General features: G+C 47.3%; 1 protein-coding gene across 1 annotated transcript in view; it reads left to right on the top strand.

Moving 5' to 3' along the window:
• GRIK4 (glutamate ionotropic receptor kainate type subunit 4) overlaps positions 1-23,316 on the top strand; it is a 498,388-nt gene that overhangs the window by 338,317 nt on the left and 136,755 nt on the right. Inside the window, exons 6-7 of the mRNA XM_025266749.3 lie at positions 3,616-3,794; positions 8,088-8,141. Coding sequence (XP_025122534.3) covers positions 3,616-3,794; positions 8,088-8,141 — 233 coding nt within the window. The remainder of the gene's footprint in view (positions 1-3,615; positions 3,795-8,087; positions 8,142-23,316) is intronic.

Raw genomic sequence — 23,316 nt, 5'->3', positions numbered from 1 at the left:
CAGGGACCCTTCTCCCCTGCCTCCTGGCAAACAGGGTTGGATGAAATGCTGCTTCTTGCTTAAAGGGCAGCAGAGCACCCCCAAGGGGCCGCAGGGGTGGGGCACGTGGGCGTTGCTGGGAGCAGGGTCCCCATTTTCTTGACACCTAGGGGACCTTTTTCCCTGGGAGCTCAGTGCACCTGCCAGCTTTCAAGGCACGCAGGGTCCCCGGGCTGCCTTTTCCAGGCTGCTCCATGCTGTGTGTAATTGTACTGTCACTCCCCAGGCTTCCGTCTCATCCCACTGAGTTTCATTGCCCATCTGAAGGATCCCAGGGCATTTGGCCTCTCTCCCAGTCGAACTCCAAAGGTTCTCCCTGCTGCATTCCAGGCCCAGTGGGGAGTTCACCCCCACCACCCCTCCCTTGCTCATACCTCCAGCTGCTCCCCTAGAGCGTGTCCTGAGGACAAATCTTTCCTTGAGCCAAGGAGCTAGCCAAGACTCCAGCAGCTCCAGTCCTGTGGCCTCCCTGATCTCCTTGTCCTTTTGATCAGGTGCTTAAACCTTTGTCCTAGTGTGATTTTGCTTTTCACAACATCTCTGTGAAGATGTGAATATTCTCTGAATTTTACATATAGGATGCAATGCAGCTGCCCCATGTAAAACCAGATTTTTAGGCCACCAAATACAATAGGGATACGATTTGGGGCTTTTAAAAATTTTTTATTGGAATATCGTTGATTTCCAAAGTTGTGTTAGTTTCATGGGTACAGCAAAGTGGATCAGATATATATATACATATGTTCACTCTTTTTTTAGATTCTTTTCCATATAGGTCATTATAGAGTATTGAGTAGAGTTCCCTGTGCTGTACTGTAGGTCCTTGTTATCTATTTTATACACAGTACTGGGGATATGATTTGAACTTTACTATATACTTAGCTAGCTAGGGCTTCCTGGTGGTTCAGACGGTAAAGCATCTGCCTGCAGTGTGGGAGACCCGGGTTCGATTCCTGGGTTGGGAAGATCCCCTGGAGAAGGAAATGGCAATCCACTCCAGTGTTCTTGCCTAGAGAATCCCATGGACAGAGGAACCTGGCAGGCCGTGGTCCATAGGGTAGAGTTGGACTGCAAAGAGTTGGACACAACTAAGCGACTGAATGGAGAAGGCGATGGCACCCCACTCCAGTACTCTTGCCTGGAAAATCCCATGGGCGGAGGAGCCCAGTAGGGTACAGTCTGTGGGATGATGAAGAGTCGGACACGACTGAGCGACTTCACTTTCACTTTTCACTTTCACGCATTGGAGAAGGAAATGGCAACCCACTCCAGTGTTCTTGCCTGGAGAATCGCAGGGACAGGGGAGCCTGGTGGGCTGCCGTCTATGGGGTCGCACAGAGGCGGATAGGACTAACGCAACTTAGCAGCAGCAAGCGACTGAACATGCATGCACACACTTAGCTGCAGGCTCCTGGCCTCTGAGACCCTGGAGGGCAGGGTCTGTACCTGACCCGTCTTCTCTGCTGGTGTCTTGTCAGCCCAGTGCCTGGCACCAGGACACTGAGTGTTGGATGAACAGACGAGCACCTTCCTCCCTCTTCTTCTGCCTCACTAAGCTGCCATTCCTGACCTTTGTGTTCTTATGGGAATGAGTAGATACAAGAGAAGCAATGTTGACTCCATGCATGCCAGCTCCCAGCCTGCTTTCACATAGGATCTCAGTGAGTTCTCACCTGTTATGCCCATTTTACAGATGAAGATTGAGACTTGAAGAGGTTAGGTGGTTCTCAAGCTCACACAGCTAGCGACAGTTGACCCTGAGCTTGAATCCAGATCTGCATCAAAGTTGGCAGGAGGAGCCCCGGCAGCTTCCGTGCCCTTCTGGATGGAGGGTGGTGGTGTGGAGCCGTGAGGGGCACAGGCAACAGCAGGAGGTCTAACAAGCCTCCGCTGAGGCCTGTTTGGAAAGGAAGGAAAAACCAACTCGACTCTGGGCTTGCACAGCCCACGTTGCTGAAACCCCTTTGTGAAGGACAGGCCCTCCAGAGGCTTCTCTCCAGTTCTTCTCCATTCTTCTTCTACAATGCTTCTCCTACCGCAGCCCCTAGTTCCTGGGACCACCTTTTCAGGACCCGGGGTGGGGGTGGGAGTTAGGCACTGGCCCCGCCTTCCAGGGCTCCGTCTCCATCACCCCTGCGCAGCCTGCTCCCTAGTTCCCTCCACCCTGCTGCCTCTTCCTTGCTCACAAAGCACACCAAGGCTTTTGCCCCCGAGCCCTGAGACGCATGAGCCAAGCCTCCCTGGGTTCTGTGCCTGCTTCTCCTGGTGGGTTTTATCCTAAGAGGAAGTCTGGACTCGTGAAGAGCATGGGATGGAGACGAGGAAATGGGAATTCTGGTCCCAGCTCTTTTCCTGGGCACATCCTGTCATTTCTCTACAAAATGAGGAAGCTGGTACAATCCTCTCTATTTTTTTTTTAAATATTTATTTACTTGGCTGTGCTGGGTCTTCGTTATGGCACTGGGGATCTCTGATCTTTGTTGCAGCATGCAGGACCTTTGGTTGCAGCTTGCGCATCCTTAGTTGCAGCAAGTGAGATCTAGTTCTCCAACCAGGGAGGGAACCCGGGCCCCCTGCATTGGGAGTGTGGAATCTTAGCCACTGGACCACCAAGGAAGTCCTTACAATGCTCTTCAGATGCCCCCTCATCTTACCTTTTGGTCCTCAAGGATCCGGAGGGGGTTTAACCTGCACAGGGAAGCGGCTTCTTTGGGGTCATATTCATGACCTCCCTGCATTTAGTATTTCTTTAACCAGTGCAGACACCAGAACCCCGGGCTCTTTGACTGGTTAGAGAGCATCCCTCCGCGGGCTGTCCCCATGTGTGGTGACAGTGTCTGGGAGAGGCCCTCCTCTCCCGTCACCTGCTCGCCTCTGTGCTATGGGCCTGGAATACTTTGTACGATCTTGGGAGGACTTAAATGAGATGAGCCATTAAAATGTTTAGCCCATTACCTGGAACGCAATAAGAATTCAATGAATGTTACTCTTGTCATTGATTGGCTTTGGGGAGCAAATGCCTATAGTTCTTTTTCCATTGGAATTGAGACCACTGTCTTCCCAGGAGACCCCCACCCATGCACACACCCTCCTCCTGGCCTGCCATTTCAGAGATGTCGTTTAAGACCCATGTGTCTGGGTGACATCCATCTGGAATCCCTTCTCCCACGTGCTTAGCAACGAATAGCAAGGGCCTGGCAGAGTCCTCAGCTCAGGATCCCCAGTTGTTCTGGGCCCACCTGACTGCCTGCTGGGTGCAGTTCAAACCCTGTTCTTTCATAATCACAACAATACCTTGTCTCAGAGCAGCCCCTGTGCTCTGAGGATTTCAAAGCGTTTTGCTAGATCTGTTTTCTGGGCTTTGTGACCTGGAGGGAACTGCTCCCTGACCTCCCCCATGGAAATAAAAGCTGGATGTAACATTTATGAGGGCCCACCATGCGCAATGCTCCGGCCTAACCACTTGATGCCAGACCTAGGACCCTGCCTCCCTCCCGAGTTTTCTGGCTTTGGCTCCCGTGTCTCCTGAGGCAGCACCGTGGACCCTCAGGGGCTTCGTCCTCTCTTCCCCTCCAGGCCTTTTAAACCTAGAGAAGCTCCTCCGGCAATTCCTTATCTCCAAGGACACTCTCTCGGTCCGGATGCTGGATGACGCCAGGGACCCCACCCCGCTCCTCAAGGAGATCCGGGACGACAAGACCGCCACCATCATCATACATGCCAACGCCTCCATGTCCCACACCATCCTCCTGAAGGTGGGCGCCGGGCCGGGCGGGTGCTGGTGGGCGCCGAGCATCCCCCTCCCTCCCTCTGCCTCTGAACTGACACTCCGCTCCCTTCTTGCCTTGGGTGTCCCCCCTGGGCCGAGGCTGAAGGAGCCCTGGGCTGGACCTCTGACCCCAACAGTGTGCCTCAGTTCCAGTGAACAGCTCCTGAAATATAAGAGGAAAAAGTAGGATGATGCAGCATCACAGAGACGCTGACCACACCTGGATCTGCCAGGGGCTCTGTGGTCCAGGGGTTCCTAGGAGGGGCAAGGGTGGTGGGGCGGGCTACTCGGGGGCTGAGGCTATTTGCCAAACCAAGTAGAGGCATCTCCCTATTCTGACAGCCAGGGCTGTCTCGTCCGTGTGTATTACTGAATGCCAGCCCTGTGTGTAATCATTACATGTGTTCTATCGTTTACCGAGCGCTGCCGTGTCATTTTTCAAAGTAATCCTCTCCGTGACCACATGAGGTGGACATGATAGCATCCCCCGGCAGCGGAAGAAACTGAGAGTCTGCGAGATGAGCAGCTCTGTCCAAGGCCAGCCCTGGGAGGAGCAGCCTGCCTCAGTTCTCTTCACAGGAAATCAGTCCACTTCTCCCCCACTCCCCACCCCCTCCCGGGGACACAGGGATCAGCTCTGGAATCAATGGAACTCTCTGAGTGAGGCCAGTCCAAGAGAGAGAGACAGAGACACACACAGAGACAGAGACAGAGAGAGAAAAGTCAGTGCCTGGGGGTCCACGCTGGACAAACAGCTTCGATCATCTGGGCATCCTTGGGACCACTGGGACTGTGTCCCGGACTGGTGTCTGGGCTAAGCAAGCAACCCCAGACAGAGTGGACCCTGCCAGGCTCCGCCTTGGCTCCAGCAGTTCCCCCAGCCTCTCTGGGCTCATGGCCTCCTCAAGTGCCATTTTAATTGCACATCCACGTGCAGCCCGCCGTCTTCCACTGGGGGAGTGAGGTTCCTCATTAACCTCAGCAGGGCTGCAAGGAGCCCAGCAGACACAGGATGATTCTCTCTTCCTCTCCCTCCCTCCCTGTCTCCTCACCTCCCCACCCCAGCTAGTTTAGTCTCAGAATTAATAAGAGATTTGAATGAAATTTCTCTGAGTACTCAGGGCCGTCCCTTCAGCCTGTTGCTATAGTAATTTTCTGCAGCTCCAAACCCACTTCTGTCTGTGTGGGTATACCCAACTCACAAACACACACTCCAACACACAGTTTTTCTTTCTCTTTCTTCTCTTGTGTCCGGAGCTGTGATCAATGAAGTCATTGAGGATGGAAGAGCTGCAGGGCATGAGAGATGCAGGCTGAGGAGTTCTCAGGAGGGTGGGGAGGACTGAGGAGTAGGGAGCAAGATAGATGTCCCTCAGTCCTCCTGCCAAGGGCAGATCAGAACGTATGTTTCCCGTGCAGTAGCTGATTCCTGCCTGGACAGCCCCCAGGTGGAAGCCTTTTGGGGTCAGCCCTTGCCTAGGAATATTTCCTGGCTCCCAGCATATGTGGTTGCCTCCCTCCCTTTTAAAAAATATGTCTAGTTCATTGTTGAAATCTCGGAAAGTACAGAAAAGCCCATAGGAAAAAAATAAAAATCATTCACAATTCCATCACTGAGAGAGAACCACTATAAAATTTTGATATCTAGTCTTTCTGCCCTTAGAGACACATTTTTTTTTTCCTTTTTCAAAATTATTACACCCTGAACATACTCTTCTGGAACCTTTTTTTTTTTCCACTTAATTATATGCCATGCATTTTTTTCTCATGTCATGACATATTTTTCTACAAATATTATAATGGCTGCATCATTTCTTATCATATGGATGTACCATAATTTATTTAACCATCTCTTTATTGTTGGAGATACAGGTTGTTTTCACTCTTTGCTGTAATAAATAATGCTGGAATGCACATCTTTTTACATAAATCTTTATGCACATTCATGAATATTTTCAGAGCATAAATGTCTAGGAGTGGAATTACTGAGTTAAAGGTATGCATGCTTTTAAGGATTTTGATATGATTTGCCAGCTTGCCTTTTTAGAAGTCTGTAAGGATTTACACTCCCACCAGTGGTGTATAGGTGTCTTATAGCACCCTTGCCAGTACTGGGTATTTTCATTAAAAACGCTTTAAAGTTCTTGTTTATGGCTGTGCGTTTGAAGGAAATTCCCTTGTAATGACTATTATTAGCAAATGGTTCTGCTGGGTGGCCAGTGGCAGGCTTTCCTGAGGTCATCGCCCAGCCCATGTAACCTTGGAACCAAACTCATCAATGAGCAGTGAGGTTTTGGGAAAGCTCGTCCCCATTTGAATTCCTAGAAGCCCCAGCAGGCTGACCTTGTATCCTTCCTGGACTCAATCCGTATGCTTCCCTGAAGCACCAGGCTCTTCCTTCCTGAGGTTACAACCTGGCCTTGAGGGAAGATAGACTCAGCGTGGGAAGCAGTGCAATCAGAGGGCGCCCAGAGCTTCTGGGAGCCCCGCTGTGCACTCCTGAGCCTGGCCTCAGAGCTTGGCAGCGCTCCACTGTCTCTTGATTTCAGGAGGATTTTCAGAGTAATCCCCTATTTTATTGAGCGGCTGTTCCAGCAACGAATTCCATGTTTACCCAGAATTCAGGTCTTAAAAACCAAGGATCTCTTGTGTTTTATCTTTAGGACAGCAGATTTCACAAAGTGGGTTTTAACCATCCAACAGTGCCCTTTCTCAGCCCCCTGCCCCCAACCTATCCCTGGAACCAGGGGGCTCCCATCAGGCAAGGCAGTGGTGAGAGGCAAGGGCATTATTCTATGGATAATTTGGGGGGTGGGTGAAGAGGTGGAGGTGAGCACCATGCCCCCCTCCCCAGAAGTGGAGGCGCCACTGTAGCTTTGCTAGAGGAAGGAGAGGCCTTGAGCTCCATCCGACCCCTTGTAATCTTGCCCCAGTTGCCTCAATTTCTTATAGGGATGGTGATGATATATTGGGCTGGCCAAACAGTTTGTCTGGGTTATTCTGTAACTTGGAAAACCTGAACGAACTTTTCGGCCCACCAACCTAATAATTACCCCAGCCTGTCCTTCAAGGAACCTGTGAGAATGCTCACACAGTTATTGGAATCCCTGGGGAGATAAACAAGATATAAAGGGAGAAGGCAATCATCCCTGGCTTTGTTTACCGCCCCCCACCCCCATGCACCTCAACAGTCCTGACAAAAGTGGTTTCCTAGTGGCCGGGGCTGCAGGCTACGTGATGAAGATCTAACCGACTGTCAGGAGGGATGGGGGACCTGGGGAGAGCTGGGCTCATTATTTCCATGATCTCCTTGTTAGCTTCTATAGCACCTGTCACACTCCAAGCCAGGCACATGGCACGGAAGGTTGCTTATAGAGGTATTTATGATGCTGCAAAGATCAGACAAAAGGAGGCCCATCTGAACTAGCAGCTCCCAACCGTGGGCTGAGACTCCCTGGTGCACCATCACCAAGGGCACGTCACTTGCTCCTCACTACTGACAAGACGGCAGTTTGCAAACAATTCACCTCTTTCCAGCATTGCTGCAGATTGAAGAAGATGCCTATGAGGCATACTCACTCCCACCCTGATGAGGGTGGGGTTAATTTGGGAATTGCCTACAAGCCACCACTTTCCTGTCCGTGCCTTGGCCCCTAAGAGGAGTGTGTCAGTAATTCCATCAATATCATAGTTCTCCAAGGGGCGTGTTGGGCTGCTTGGCTTTAATTTCATCTTTTCCACATATGAGATGTGTGATCTTCTGGACAAGCTACACAGCCTTCGGTGCTTCAGTTTCCTCAGCTATCAAGGGCAGGGTGCTGCGCAAGCAATAGTGTGCCTCAGCAGGTGAACCCAAGCCAAATGCTGTCCGGTGCTTGATGCAGACCAAACAGCAAGTGTTAGCCACTGGTATTGTTAATGGTTGTGGAAATAATTATTATAGTCTTTTGTTATTTGTTTCATTTCCCGGAAAGTCACTTTGGTTTCCGTAATCCCCAGTTATATCCATGGGAATGTGTACACATGAGAATATCAGCTACCATGAGTGTCCCTGCAGGGGTGGAGGCGTGGGCTGGAGGGAGAGAGACCCTACTCTAGAAGCCAGGTTTCTGTGCTCCGTCCTCCAAGGTTGAGGGTGGTGTAAGAACCAGTCAGTCAAAATGTTCTACTCTGCCGGTGGGGAGCCAGACCAGGGGCAGACACCTGGAGCCCTCCCTAGTCATGCGCTTCCAGTGGGTTTTTCATTTTCCACTCTAATCTCCTTCTCTTCCCTTTGCAGGCAGCGGAACTAGGGATGGTGTCAGCCTATTACACATACATCTTCACTAATCTGGTAAGACATTTTCACAGCTCACCTCTTTGGCATAGACAGTATCATTAATTAGGGTCAGTGGGGTATGACGGAATGAAGCCCTGGAGATGGGCAGTAGGGGAAATGGACCAGAGGAGCAGATGGCCAGCCAGAGAAGCAGGGCATTTGAGAAACACGGAAACCCAGGAGCCTTGGGACTCTTGTCCTAACAATTCTTAGCCTAGAAGAATCTAATACCTCTGCTCAGATGCCACTAGCTGACCCCTCTGATGGTTGCATCTCCTCTATAGGTCCAGTTGCAGGCTGGCAGTTCAGTCCCTACATTTCCAGACCCTAATGTGGGCTGGCTTAGAATTAGGAACACTAGAGCACAAAAATTATGCCTGTCCTAGGTAAAAGGTGTTATAACTGACACACTTTCAGAGGCCATTTTTTTCAAATTTTCTTTTGCAGCCTAGAATACAGTCCTATAGAAATTTTATTGAGTCAAGTTGGAGCTCTAGTTTTGCCCCATACCAGCTGTGTGCCCCTTAAACAAGCACTGAGCCTTGGTTTCCTTGTCTGTAAAATGGGTGTAAGGACAGCTACATCATGGAATTGCTATCATTTTGAAATGATGTAATTTAATCTGTGTTTATTTTGAAATCATAAAGCATTAAGACATGTGAAACATTGTGAAATGTACACACTCTCAATTCAGTAGAAAGAACCTCAGAGAACAGGTTTAAAAACACTATAACTTTTTATTTTGAGATAATTATAGAGTCACAGAAAGTCACAAAGATAATACAGAGGGATGCCATGTAACTTTAACCCAGTTTTCTGCAATGGCTATATCTTATGTTATTACAGTACAATATCAAAACCAGGATATCAAAATATCAAGTCTGTTAAGACATATGTAGATGTGTGTAACTCTACTACAGTTAGGAAAAAAACCATTTCATTACCACAAAGATCTCGCTACTACCTTATAGTCACATCCATGTTCCTTCTTCCCACCAGTCCTAATCTCTAATAACTGCTAATCTGTTCTCTATTTCTAACTTTTGTTGTTGTTTTCGTTCAGTTGCTAACTTGTGTCTGAATCTTTGCGACCCCATGGACTGCAGCACACCAGTTTCCCTTGTCCTTCACTATCTCCCAGAGTTTGCTCAAATTCTTGTCCATTGAGTCAGTGATGCTATCTAACCATCTCATCCTCTGCTGCCCCCTTTTCCTTTTGCCTGCAATCTTTCCCAGCTTCAGGGTCTTTACCAATGATTTGGCTCTTCGCCTCAGGTAGCCAAACTATTGAAACTTCAGCTTCAGCAACAGTCTTTTCAATGATATTCAGAGTTGATTTCCTTTAAGACTGACAAGTTTGATCTCCTTGCAGTCAAGGACTCTCCAGAGTCTTCTCCAGAACAAGTTTGAAAGCATCAATTCTTCAGTGTTCTGCCTTCTTTATGGTCCAGCTCTCACATCTGTCCATGACTATTGGAAAAACCGTGGCTTTGCCTAACTTTTCTACTTTTACGTAAATGGAATCATGAGTAGATGACCTTTGAGGTTAAATTTTTTTCACTCAGTGTATTGCCCTCAGGATCCATCGAAGTTGTTGTGTGAATCAATAGTTTGCCCTTTATTTTTGCTGAGTCATATTTCTTGCTGTGGATGTACCTGTTTGCTTAATCATCCACCTATGGAGAGACATTTTAGTTGTTTCCAGTTTGGGGCTATCACAGGTAGAGCTGTTATAAACAGTCATTCAGAGAAGAGGTTTAATTATTATGCATTTATGTATTTTATAAATGCATAAAATATCCAAATCATTTAAGTAGCTCCTTTATCCAGATATACTTTTTTAAATGTTTTTTAAAGTGTGCTGAGTCTTCGTTCCTGCAGGGACTTTCTCTAGTTGGTGGTGAGCGGATGGGCTCTTGGGCACTCGGGCTTCAGTAATTGTGGCACACAGGCTTAGTTGTGGAATTTTCCTGGACTAGGGATCGAACCCATGTCCCCTGCATTGGCAGCACATTCTGGGAAGTCCCCGTCCAGACATACTTCTGATGTAACAGGCACTGAGCCAGGCATTAGAAATTAAAATGGGAATAAGAAACCAAGCTGGCCCAGCAAAAACCTATTGCAAACTGTCATATTGCAAAGTGGCAAATTCCATGAGATGTGGACACAAAATGCTTTAGACCCTAGAGCAGGGGCCACTTGCTCTACCCGGGGCAGTTAGGAAATGCTTCACAGAAGAAAGGGTCTTTAAGCTACATCCTGAAAGACAAGTAGACTTTTTCCTAGACAAACAAAGAACAGAATAACATTTGGGAATAAGGAACAGCATGCTCACATACCTGGAGATTTGAGTCCCTTCACACATATGGACTGCTCCAGGAATGGGTGTGCCAGTTTATTATTACTCATTTGTCTATTTATAGTCATTTGTGAAAGTAACCTTCTTAAAAGATATAAGGCAGATAACATCAAATGAATAATAATGAACTGGCACACCCATTCCTGGAGCAGTCCATGTGTTAGAAGGGACTCAAATCTCCAGGTATGTGAATATGCTGTTCCTTATTCTCAATGCCAGTGCAGGAGACGTAAGAGATGTGGGTTCAATCCTTGGATCTGGAAGATCCCCTGAAGGAGGACACAGCAACCCACTCCAGGACTCTTACCTGGAGAATCCCATGACAGAGGAACCTGGGGGGCTACAGTCCATAGGGTCGCCAAGAGCCAGACGCGACTGAAGCGGCTTGGCACACACGCAGGTGTCAATGAACCACAAGAGCCTTGATGTGTTTAGGAAGCAGAATTCAACCTCACAGAGTTGACTCTCGAATCTGAAAATGGAAAAGGTTACCTGGGAGTTAAGACTTTCTTGGCCAACACAGGTGGTAGGGTAAACTAGGGGTAATGCAGTGTCCCTTCTGGGATTTAGGGGCCAGGGCCAGGTCTCCTGAAATGTCCTGCAAAGGTGAGGAGAGGGCTGCCCAAAAAGACAAGCTGGGATCCTGCCATCCCTGTTCATCCCTAGCGGTAGTTTTGTGAACAGCCCTTTCTTGCAGCTTCTGTGGCATTGTTCTCCCTGAAGCATCCTATAGGTCTTTGCTGTCAAGAGTTGAAAGCCCCCTTGAAGAATCCTGTATAGCTTCTCTTCTGGTGTAGGGACTCCCTCCACAGCAGGCTTGCCAAAAAGTCATTCAGCTGTCTTTTGCCTGGTACGCCCCACCACAGACCTGCCTGTTCCATTGTTGGAATTTTTAAATGAGGTCTAACCTACAGATAGAAGGCCACGGAGATCATATGTGAGCAGCTGAACGAACGTCCTCCAGGTGAGCACACCTGTGTAAGCAACACCCAAATCCAGAAATAGAATATTACCAGCACCATAGAAGTCCCCTGCGTGCCCCCTCCCAGCCACTGCCCCTCAGAATATAAAGCAGAAGGAACTGCTTTGTTGGTGTGTTTATTTAATTTATTTTTTCTATCTCACACTGCTGCTGTAAATCAGGGCATTAACATGGAAAAGGGAAGAAAAGGATTAGGCTATTCCCAGAGTGATGCGAAAGCATTTGCCTGGAGTAAGGAGGCATTTGGGGGAGCCCAGCAAGTTGGCAGAAGAATAAGGACAGATTAAACTCCATCTGTGTTCCATTTGGGGAGCCTGGGAAGCAGAGGGGAGGAGGGGGAGAAGGCAGGCCAGGGGCCACCTGCCTTGGGCCAGCCTGCCCCCATGTTAGGTCCACAGGGTAGCCAAAGAGGAGGGAGTAGGGCAGCTAGGACTCACAGAAGTGTTTTTGCAGATGGAAGGAGGCTAGTCATTTGAAAGATGAATTCCCAGGATGATAATGAGACTGAGGTGAGGTTGCTTGGCCTGGAGATGTTTAAGAAAGCATCACAGAGGCTTTCCCGGTGACTCAGTGATCAAGAATCTGCCTGCCAATGCAGGAGACGTGGGTTCCATCCCTGATCCAGAAAGATCCCACATGCCATGGAGCAACTAAGCCTAAGCCTGTTGAGCCTGTGCTCTAGAGCCCAGGAACCACAACTACTGAAGCCCAAGTGCCTAAAGCCACACTCTGCAAGAAGAGAAGCCATCGCAATGAGAAGCCTTCGCACTGCAACTAAGCAGTAACCCCCGTTCACTGCAATTAGAGAAAAGTCCACACACAGTGATGAAGACCCAGCAGAGCCAAATATAAATAAATAGAATTATATGCAAAAAAGAAGGCATCCGAGGACTTCCTGGCATCCAGTGGTTAAGACTTCACCTTCCAAGGCAGTGGTGCAGGTTCCATCTCTGCTCAGGGAAGTAAGATCCCACATGCTTCGTGGCCAAAAACACCCCTCATAAAACAGAAGCAATATTGTTGTCATTTAGTCACTAAGTCACATCAACTCTTTGCGACCCCGTGGACTGCAGCATGCCAGGCTTCACTGTCCTACACTATCTCCTAGAGTTTGCTCAAATTCATGTCCAATGAGTCAGTGATGCTATCTAACCATCTCATCCTCTGCAACCCCCTTCTCTTCTTGCCCTCAATTTTTCTCAGCATTAGGGTCTTTTCCACTAAGTCGGCTCTTCCCATCAAGTAGCCAAAATATTGGAGCTTCAGCTTCAGCATCAGTCCTTCCAATGAATATTCAGGGTTGATTTCCTTTAGGACTGGTTAGTTTGATCTCTGTGCAGTCCAAAGGACTCTCAAGAGTCTTCTCCAGAACCACAGTTTGAAAACATCAATTCTTCAGCACTCAGCCTTCTTGATGGTCCAACTCTCACATCTGTACATGACTACTGGAAAAACCATAGCTTTGACTATACAGACCTTTGTCGGCAAAGTGATGTCTTCGGCTTTTTAATACGCCGTCTGGGTTTGTCATAGCTTTTCTTCCAAGGAGCAAGCGTCTTTTAATTTCATGGCTGCAGTCAACCTCTGCAATGATTTTGGAGCCCAAGAAAATAAAACCTGTCACTGTTTCCACTTTTTGTGACAAATTCAATGAAGACTTTAAAAAATGATCCACATGAAAAAAAAGCTTTAAAAAAGTAAAAAAAGAAAGCGTCACCCCTGCTATGTCCCACCACCCCCTCTTCTCCAAAATGTTAATAAAGACTTTGATGATGAATCTTGCGGAGAAAGCACAGACCCATGAAGTCAGGGGACCTGGGTCAAGTCCCCACTCTGCTTTGTAATTGCTGTGTGACTTGGGGGGAGTCGCACTGACTCTCTGAGCCCCAGGTCTCTCATTTGTACAATGGGGATAATGAAATCTTACACGGTTGTTGTGAGGATAAAGAAAACTGTGTTATGAATTGCCAAATGCTATATGTGTTCAGGACTGTGTGTATTTTGGTCACACTCTGATACTTTCAGCTTTCAAAGGGCTTTTGTCCTTCTTGGGTGAACACAGAATGAGATGAGCTTTGGGAGGGTACCTTCCTCAGAGAGTTCTTTGAATCTGGAAATGACAGGATTCACACAGTTTGTGAGTTTGCAACAGGAAATCAGAAAAGTAACTGTGTAAATGATGATGGCTGAGTAATAGCCAAGAAAATAGAAGCAAAGCCATTTCAAAAATCAGTCAGTGAGAGAATATTCTGGATACTTCTCATTAGTGCCTTGGCTCTCAGCTCTCTGAGAGACCTTTATTAGGAGTAAAGAAACTATTTTTAAGTCCATTCTTTCTGCCCAGTTGCTGTTGGAGTCTTGAACCAGAGCAGGAGGGGCTATATCTAGAGGGTCATAGGTGAGCCTCTGTGCTTCTCTAGAGGCCCAGTGGTCCCTAACTTTATGGCACCAGGGACTGCTTTTGTGGAAGACAATTTTTCCTTGGACTGGAGGAGGGAGGATAGTTTCTGGATGATTCAAGCACATTACACTTACTATGCACTTTATTTCTATTATTATTATATCAGCTGCACCTCAGTTCATCAGGCATTAGATCCTGGAGGTTGGGAACCTCTGCTCTAGTCCTTCCCCCCAAATATAGATGCCACCTGGACTTTAATTCTTATTTATTTCTTCTCTGATTCCTCAAAGATGTCCATCATGTCCCATCTCTCTAAATTCAGCCACAGTGATGCAGCAGGCACTCAGATTTGCATTTGAGAGTTAGCACAAAGGTGCAGGCCTTTGCATTAGTAGACAAGACTAAGGACTCCAGGTTGACTAGCTGTCAGCTGTGTGATCCAGTGCACGTTGCTCAGTCTCTCTGAGCCTGGGTGACCTCATCTGCTGGTGAACACTAACAATACCTGCCCTGGGAGATAACAGCCACACAGAAATTGACTCACAACACAAGTCTAGTAAAGGGAAGGTATTATTTTAAGAAGTCCTGGGCTTCCCTGGTGGCTCAGTGGTTAAGAATCCTCCTGCCAATGAAGGAGACACATTGAATGAAGTTTGATCCCTGGTCAGGGAGGATCCCACATGTGGTGGAGCAACTAAGCCCATCGCCGGAAGAGCCCTGCTCTAGAGCCTGGGAGCTGCAACCACTGAGCCCACGTGCCACATCTGCCAATGCCCACGAGCCCAAGCTTCACAGCCAGAGAAGCCATTACAATGAGAAGCCGAAATACAGAAACTAGAGAGTAGCCCATACAGCAATGAAGACCCAGCACAGCCATAAATAAATAAATGAAGTTATAGAAAAGGAAGTTCTATTTGTGTTTCCCAGGTACCAAAAAGAACAGGAGATATTTATTTTGCTGTCCAGCCTCTAACGGCCTATAAAAGTGACTCCTAAAATGCCATTTTATTAATTTCCAGACAATGCGTAGAACGAGGTAGTTCAGTTACTGTGCAGTCACAATATTATTATTGTGTGAAATCAGGTAATATTTGTCTTTTGTGTCTGGCTTATTTTATGCAGCCTAATGTTTTCTACATTCATCCATAGTATAGCACGTATCAGAACTTCATTCCTTTTTTTAAACTCTTGTTTTATAGTGGAAAACACACATAAAACTCACCATTTTAAGGATATCATTCAGCACAGTGAATATATTTACATCGTTGGGTAACCATCATCACGATCCACGTTCAGAGCCTTTTTCATCCTCAAACTGAGACCTTAAACCCATTAAACAGCAGCTCCCCACCCTCTCCCACTCCCAGCCCCTGGCAGCTACCATTTTGCTTTCTGTCTCTATGAATTTGCCTCTTCTATATGCTTCATATAAATGGAATTCTAATGTTTGTCCTTCGGTGTCTGACTTATTTCACCTAGCATAATGTCTTCAGGGGTCATCTAGGTGTCAGAATTCCCTTCCTTTTTAAGGCTGAGTAATACATGAAAAAACTAAGATCATGGCACCTGGCCCCATTACTTCACGGCAGATAGAGGAGGAAAAGGTGGAAGTAGTGACAGATTTCCTCTTCTTGGGCTCTAAAATCACTGCAGATGGTAACTGCAGCCATGAAATCAGAAGATGATTGCTTCTTGGCAGGAAAGTGTGCTGAAAAGCAGAGACGTTACTCTGCCGACAAAGGTCTATACAGTCAAGGCTATGGTCTTCCCAGTGGCCACGTATGGTTGTGAGAGCTGGATGGTAAAGAAGGAGTAACACCAAAGAAGTAATGGCTTCGGACTATGGTGCTGAAGAAGATTCCTGAGAGTCCCTTGGACAGCAAGGAGATCAAACCAGTCAATCTTAAGGGAAATCAACCCTGAATACTCATTGTAAGGACTGATGCTGAGGTTGAAACTCCAGTATTTTCCTCATCTAATGAGAACAGCCGACTCCTTGGATAAGTCCCTGATGCTGGGAAAGATTGATGCAGAAGGAGAAGAGGGTGTCAGAGGATGAGATGGCTGGATGGCATCACTGATTCAACGGACATGAGTTTGAGCAAACTCTGGGAGATGGAAGGACAGGGAAGCCTGATGTGCTGCAATCCATGGGGTCACAGAGAGTTGGACACGACTTAGCAACTGAAAGAACAATGGTAATCCACTTTACATATATACCACACTGTATCTCTTCATCCATCAGTATGGACATTAATGTTGCTTCTTCCTTTTGGCTATTATGAATAGTGTCTCAGTGAACACAGGTATGCAAATACCTGTTCAAGTCCCTGCTTTCCATCCTCTTGGGTATATATCTGGTAGTGAAATTGCTGGATCATATGGTAATCCTGTGTTTGATTTTTGAAGAACACAATAGTCTTTTCTAGCCGTACCATTTTTATTCCCACGAGTAATGATTGAGGGTTTGAGTTCCCCCACATCCTCCCAATGCCTGTTATTGTTTGTTTTTGTGATAATAGCCGTCTTAATGGTATGAAGTGTTCAGATGTGTTTCTTATTTCTATTTGGAGTTTTCCCATTGAAAGAAGCGAGAGTGGATGGCTGAAGTGGAGAATCCTGATTAGAAAGCTTTCTAATGAGAGAAAGAAGCTGTAAAAACCCAGTTTTTATTTATTATATTTATCAGTTATTGTGCAGTCACAATATTATTATTGTGTGGAATCATGTAATATTTGTGTCTGGCTTATTTCACTCAGCATAATGTTTTCTGGGTTCATCTACATTATAGCAGTATCAGAACTTCATTGCTTTTTTTTAAACTCTTTTTTTTTTTATAGTGGTAAATATATATAAAATCTGTCAGACCTGGTGAAAACCCTCAGTTTGGGAGCTTCCTAACTGCGCACCCTGATGCTCTTGGCAGGCCTCAGTTTCCCCATATGTAAAACGTGAATCATAAAGCCATCTCAGGAAGTCTTGGTAAAATGAAAAATCAGCAATGGATAACACTCTGTATCTGGTAGGCAACGCCAACTGCAGTCCCATGGTTTCACACAGTAGACGTGTCATTTCTCACTCAAAGTCCTCCAGGTGTGTTTCGCATCATCCGCAGCCTTCCAGAAGGTCATCTAGAAGCCCAAATTTCTTCCAGATTCTAATGTGTCCACTGAGAGGCCAGGAAAAGGACAAAACACCGTGGGTCAGACACAAGAGGGTTTGGGGGGGCCAGGCCTGGAAGTGGCCCATAGTATCTGTCCTCTTAATTCATTGGCTGAAACTTGGCCACATGCTCACACCTACCGCAAGGGAGATGGGGAAACACCATGTCCTGTGTGCCCAGGGAGAAGAGGATATGGGAATGCTGATTAGCTAGCCATATCTGTTGCATTATTAAATGATTAATGATCATCGCAGGTCTCTTTCCTGTATTCTAGAAGAGCAATTAGCAACCTAAGCCCTGGTGTGTCTGTTTAGAGGCTAGCTGACCCTATACGTGGAGACCAGCACTGTGTTATAAAGGTGTCAGTGAGTGAGTGAAAGTTGCTCAGTCATGTCTAACTCTTTGCGACCCCATGGACTATACAGTCCATGGAATTCTCCAGGCCAGAATACTGGAGTGGTTAGCCTTTCCCTTCTCCAGGAGATCTTCCCAACCCAGGGATTGAATCCAGGTCTCCACATTGCAGGTGATTCTTTACCAGGTGAGCCGCAGGGGAAGCAAAGTTGTCAGCTGCCTTATAACTAAAAGGGTCTGCGTCTTGCATGCTCTTGCCCAGGTGGGCTGCTGGCCTGATGGTCCTGTCTGGTGCTTCCAGGCGAGGCATGCACCGAACAGGTATGGATTCACTGTGCTCATCCTGCTCTTTAGTCTAGAAGCAGTCTCTGTCCTCCAGTCAGCCTCCAGGTTTGGCTATGGGAATCGTTGTTCCACAAGACTGATGGGAGTTTGGATAAAGGACGTGAAGAATTAAGGGCCTTTGGGCAAAGCCCAGTCGGCCGCTGAGATAGCAAAGATGCCATCTGAAGAGAGGAGGTTGAAGGAGGAAGTGAAGTTTGAGCTAATAAATCTGGGAGGATTATCCAGCTACTAATGAACCCAGAGAGATTCACAATCACTGCCTAATAGAAAAGATAAAATCACCCTAATCTATTGTCAGTGAGCAGAGATGGGCCTGGTGCCAAAGCAGGGAGCCACCGCCTTGGCAGAAAAAGTGTAGAGATTTAGGGTAAGGGTCAGAATCGTGAAATGTCCAGAAAAAGTAGGAAATGGGCCCTGGAAGTGGGAACTATATGGTCTGTGGGCCACCTGGGCTGCTCCCAACATTGTAGGCAGCATGGCTTGCTGGATGCTGTGATCATCTTTTCATTTTCCTGCCCCAGGTAGGGCTAGAGTGCCAGGCTTGCCACCACCACTGTGCTGGAGGGCACAATGCCATTTGTGCCATGTGTATAGAGGTGGTTAACATCTCAGAGTTGTTCCCTTGGGGACTCTAGAGAGAAGGAACTTGGTGCTGGCTGGGTATTGGAAGGCATGAGGCAGGGTTACACCAGCATCTGAATGGTTAATGGTTATATTAGCACCTGTAGGGTTATGCTTGCATGGTAAGGCTTATACGAACAGGAGGCCTCATCATATATAGTTATAGCCCCACTACTAACTGGTGGTCAACATAGTATTAGTCAAAGTTGATATTATTGCCTACCTTCTGCATGCTAGACTCTGTAACAAGTGCTTTTCAGTTATTTTCTTACTTAAACCTCACCCAACAGCTCTAGGAGAGCCCTCTTTTATCCCTATTTTAGAGATGAGCAAGAAATTTTGATACTTTGCTCAAGGTAGTAACCCAAGCAGTTAGCTTTTAGCCACCTCACTCTACTGCATTTATCTAGGCAAGCCGTTTCTCCTCCCTGTGCTTCAGTTTTTCCATCTGAAAACTATGAGGTTGTATTAATAGTAGGTGATCTTTGAGGTTCTTTACAGTTCTGGACTTATTTCATCCTACACACCGTTGAGGGCATTTCAATTCACAGCACTGTGTGGTTGGGAATATTTCCTGGAGAAGAGGAGAGGATGACCCATTAGATCGAGGGCCCATGGCTGTTCAGCTAGCAGCTCCCTGGATTCCCAAAGAGTAGCCAGGTCCTGCAGAAATAACTCCTTTGTGCCCCAGTCTCTATCTTGTTTGGGCAGGATGGATATATGCAGCCAATTTTTCTCCTCTGGGTCCATGTTACTGTCAAGCAGACTGAGCCTGTGTTTATTTTTCTAGAGGTTTATCAGAGAGATTAGCCATAAGTAATTGAAATTGCTAAAATTATTACAGAAAGGGGAGCCAGGGCAGTCAGGGAGGGAAGAAACAAATGATTCCAAAGGATGCAAATGCCCACTGTCCTGCTCTCCTGCTCCTTTCCGTGATGGGCCAACACCATTCATCGTTGAGGTCCTCCTTAAATGCCAGTTCCTCGAGGCATTTTCTGCTGACGTCCCCTGTGCTGAGTTCCGTTACACACTCTCACAGCGCCCTGTCTTCTGTATTTTGTAGCATCCATCTCAAGCAGGAATTCCTTCTTCTACGTCTGACCTTTCCATCAGACCTTGAATTTCATAAAAGAAAGACCAAGTCTGGGCTTTCCCAGTAGCTCAGCAGTAAAGAATCTGCCTGTAATGTGGGAGACCCTGGGTTGGGAAGATCCCCTGGAAGAGGCAGTGGCAATCCACTCCAGTATTCTTGCCTGGAGAGTCCCATGGACAGAAGAGCCTGGTAGGTTACAGTCCATAGGGTTGCAGAGTTGGGCACAACTGAAGCAACTGAGTGCACACACACACACGCACACACACACACACACAAGACCAAGTCTGTCTTGTCCATTACTATACCCAGTAGCCTACTGGCATATAGTAGGTGCTCAATAAATACTGAGTTAATGAGTAGAGAAGTGCATAACCTTATAGAGTTCTTGGACTAGATGGCTGGCCAGGATTAAGGCTCATCTCCTTCATCCAACAGGAATTCAGCTCATCCCAAGTAAGCCCAATGAGTGCAAAGGTCCCCAGCTCAGCCAGGAGGAGCAGGGCTAAGTGCCCCTTTTCCTGAGGATGCCTGCATTTTCATAGCCCACACGGTAACCACTTGGTCTGGAACACTCTTCCTCCATTCTGGGCTGGACAGATTTGAAATTAAGGGTGTGCAAGTTGCTGAGGCTGAAACTCCAGTACTTTGGCCACCTCATGCAAAGAGTTGACTCATTGGAAAAGACTCTGATGCTGGGAGGGGTTGGGGGCAGGAGGAGAAGGGGACGACAGAGGATGAGATGGCTGGATGGCATCACTGACTCGATGCACATGAGTTTGGGTGAACTCCGGGAGTTGGTGATAGACAGGGAGGCCTGGCATGCTGCGATTCATGGGGTCGCAAAGAGTCGGACACAACTGAGCAAATGAACTGAACTGAAGTTCAGCAAGGATGGTTTTGTTCAGGATCCAAAACATGGAGTATCAGGGGGTTCTTTTTTTTTGCCACACTATGCAGCATGAAAGATCTTAATTCCCCAACTCGGGATCAAACCCGCACCCCCGTAGTAGCAGGGTGAAGCCTTAACCAGTGGACTGCCAGGGAAGTCCCCTATCAGGGAGTTCTGGTAAGTGAGGGTGGTGTTGAAACCTGTGGCCCCTGGTTGACACCAGTACTGCCATAGATGTGAGAAGGGGCAAAAGAATGCAAGGACTGTGCTGAGTGACCTGTCACCTGCGGCTGCTTCCTCTCCTGGCCACACCTTGCCTGGGTCAGCCTTGGTCAAGCAGCCTCTTCCAGCCAACTCCTGGCACTCCTGAGCCAGAACCCAAGGGTCTCTGAAACAAAACCTCTGCTTTGGGTTTCCAAGGTCATTATGAAATTATCTAGTCCCGTCCACCATCCCTATGACTTGGCACGCACGGTTGGTGAGCCTCATGACTGTGTCATGACGCAGAGGGTGGAAACATGGCTTAATGGAGGCAGCTGGGGACTCGGATCAGAGAGGACCTGAGCTAGAACCTGGGTCCTGCCATGCATGAGATGTACACATGGCCTGTTACTTAACCTACTGGAATCTCAGTTTTCCCTTCTGTAAAATGGGGATGATAATTCATACACCATCATTTTGTGAGGAACATGGAACATTTCTAATCCTGTCAATATTATTTACCAGGGTGCTAGTAAACATTATTTCCTTTCCTTCCCTCTTTCCCACTTTCCTGTTGAGTATTTCCATACTTAGGCCTCAGCGTCCTGGTTTACTGTATCTTAACTTTTGAAAACTCCAAAGCTGCTATCAGAAGCATTTCAAAATTGGTCTGTCATCTAATTGAAGTTACTACTACAGTTCCCAGGGTGCGTGAGCCTCTTCCATGTCTTAGAGTCTTTTACTGAAAGCACACACCACACGTACACACACACACACAAACACACACACACACACACAGCTAGCCAACAACTACAATCCATCAGTTGGACAACTTTCCAGTGCCAGAGCAATTGATTCTAAAATGTAGTTTATTGTAAAATTATTAAGACTATCCACATATTTCACCTTTATTGAGCCTTTTAGGAGAACCACTCTGCATAATACAGTATACTTTGGTGAATAAATATGTTTTTAGTACAACTAGGAAAAGAGTAATGGAGTGAAAGTTCCCCATGTGTCTGACTGAGCTTCCAAGGTACCGCCCTCACCAAATGCAAACTCAGAGAGGGGGCAGGTCTGGCAGTGACAAATGTCCCCTGGGCGTACATGGGTCCAACAGCATCTTGAAGAGAAGCTATTATTCCAGAATTGTGCTCTCTGGCTGCCAACCCTCCTGTGTCTATTCTCTGAACTGGGCCACAGCTAGAGGGGGTGTGTTCAGGGGAAATGGCAGGGAGAATTGGAAAAAGATTCAGGAGGCCACGACTGAAAATTATTCTCTGCATTTGCATCTGGGGAAACCAGCTGACAGCTGGAAGTCCCTCGGTCCAAGTTATGGCATTATAAAATGATTAGCTAGTCATGATTAAGTGACTTACCTATGGAAAATGCTGAAGTCAACTCCACTTATTCAGCAAACATTTATTACGTGTCTGCTGTGTGCTGGGAATGCAAGCTGTAGTAGAATGTGACTTAAAGAGGCAAGAAGTGGAAGCCCAGAGGAAGAGTGTTGAGTGCTTTTTTGGGGCCTTGGAGAGAGGTTTACAGATTTGGTTTGCTTTGAATCATTTGTTGAGGGAAGGTTATAAAGGAGCGGGATTCCCTGGTGATTCAGATGTTAAAGAATCTGCCTGCAATGCAGGAGACCCAAGTTCAATTCCTGGATAGGGAAGATCCCCTAGAGAAGGGAATGGCTACCCACTCCAGTATTCTTGCCTGGAGAATTCCACAGACAGAGGGGCTTGGAGGGCTATAGTCCATGGGGTTGCAAAGAGTTGGACATGACTGACACTTTCACTAGAAAGGTGAATGGGATGATGGCATGTGGTCAGAGGTAAGCATGGTAGGCCTGACAAAGAAAAAGCAGGGTGCCTGCTATAGTCGGACAGAGGACCTGTGATGCAGAGAGGGGAACCAGAGTTGGCAGAGGAAAGTTCCTGTCAGATGACATTCCGTCTGCCCTGCAAAGTTGCTGGACTTTTTAGCATTAGAAGTTGGCTTAGAGACTTCCCTGGTGGTCCAGTGGCTAAGACTCCACACTCCTAATGCAGGGGGCCCAGGTTTGATCCCTGGCCAGGAAACTATTAATATATCCCATATGCCACAACTAGAGAGTTCGCATGCCACAGCGCCACAACTAAAGACCCAGTGCAATCAAATAAATAAATAATTTTTAAAAAAGAAGTTGGCCCTGGTAGTTCCAAGGGCTGGTCTTGGCTCTCCCACTAATTGACCATGTGTGATCTTGGACAAGTCCTCTCTACCCTGGGGATAAACTGAAGGATCTCCAAAGACCTTTCAGCTCTTAAATTCTGTTGACTTCATGGATTGGGTGAATTTATAGTAAATGAATGGGTTCTCTGGGCATGTGAAGCTTCTGGCTTTCCTCTTCATGGCTTCTAGTGTCCTGGTCTGGTTAGCTTGTCCCTCCACTGCCCTCTGCGCCCCTAGCTCCCCCCACCCCCACCACAGAGGGCAGCACCCTTGGCTCGTGAGGGTCTGGTCCTCTCACCGGCTCTTGCCCAGAAGGCACTATCCTGCGTCCCACATCCAGGCTACCTCCTCAGAGCCCTGATGGACGAAGGGCCTCAAAATCCAGTTCAGGCCGATATGTGAAGGTCTGATGACAGCACAGAGTCTGGGGGGACCTTTGAGAGCATCTCACTGAATCTCATCATTTTACATTGAGGGGACATAGCTGGAGTGGGACAGTGACTTGCTCAGCTCTCACAGTGAGTCAGGAGTGGCAGGCAGAAGTCTCCTGACCATGCATTGGCTGGTC

Source organism: Bubalus bubalis, chromosome 16 (assembly GCF_019923935.1).
Source record: "Bubalus bubalis isolate 160015118507 breed Murrah chromosome 16, NDDB_SH_1, whole genome shotgun sequence".
NCBI classification, from domain to species: domain Eukaryota; kingdom Metazoa; phylum Chordata; class Mammalia; order Artiodactyla; family Bovidae; genus Bubalus; species Bubalus bubalis.
Note: the sequence above shows the minus strand (reverse complement) of the source record. Positions and strands in the feature narration are given on the sequence as shown.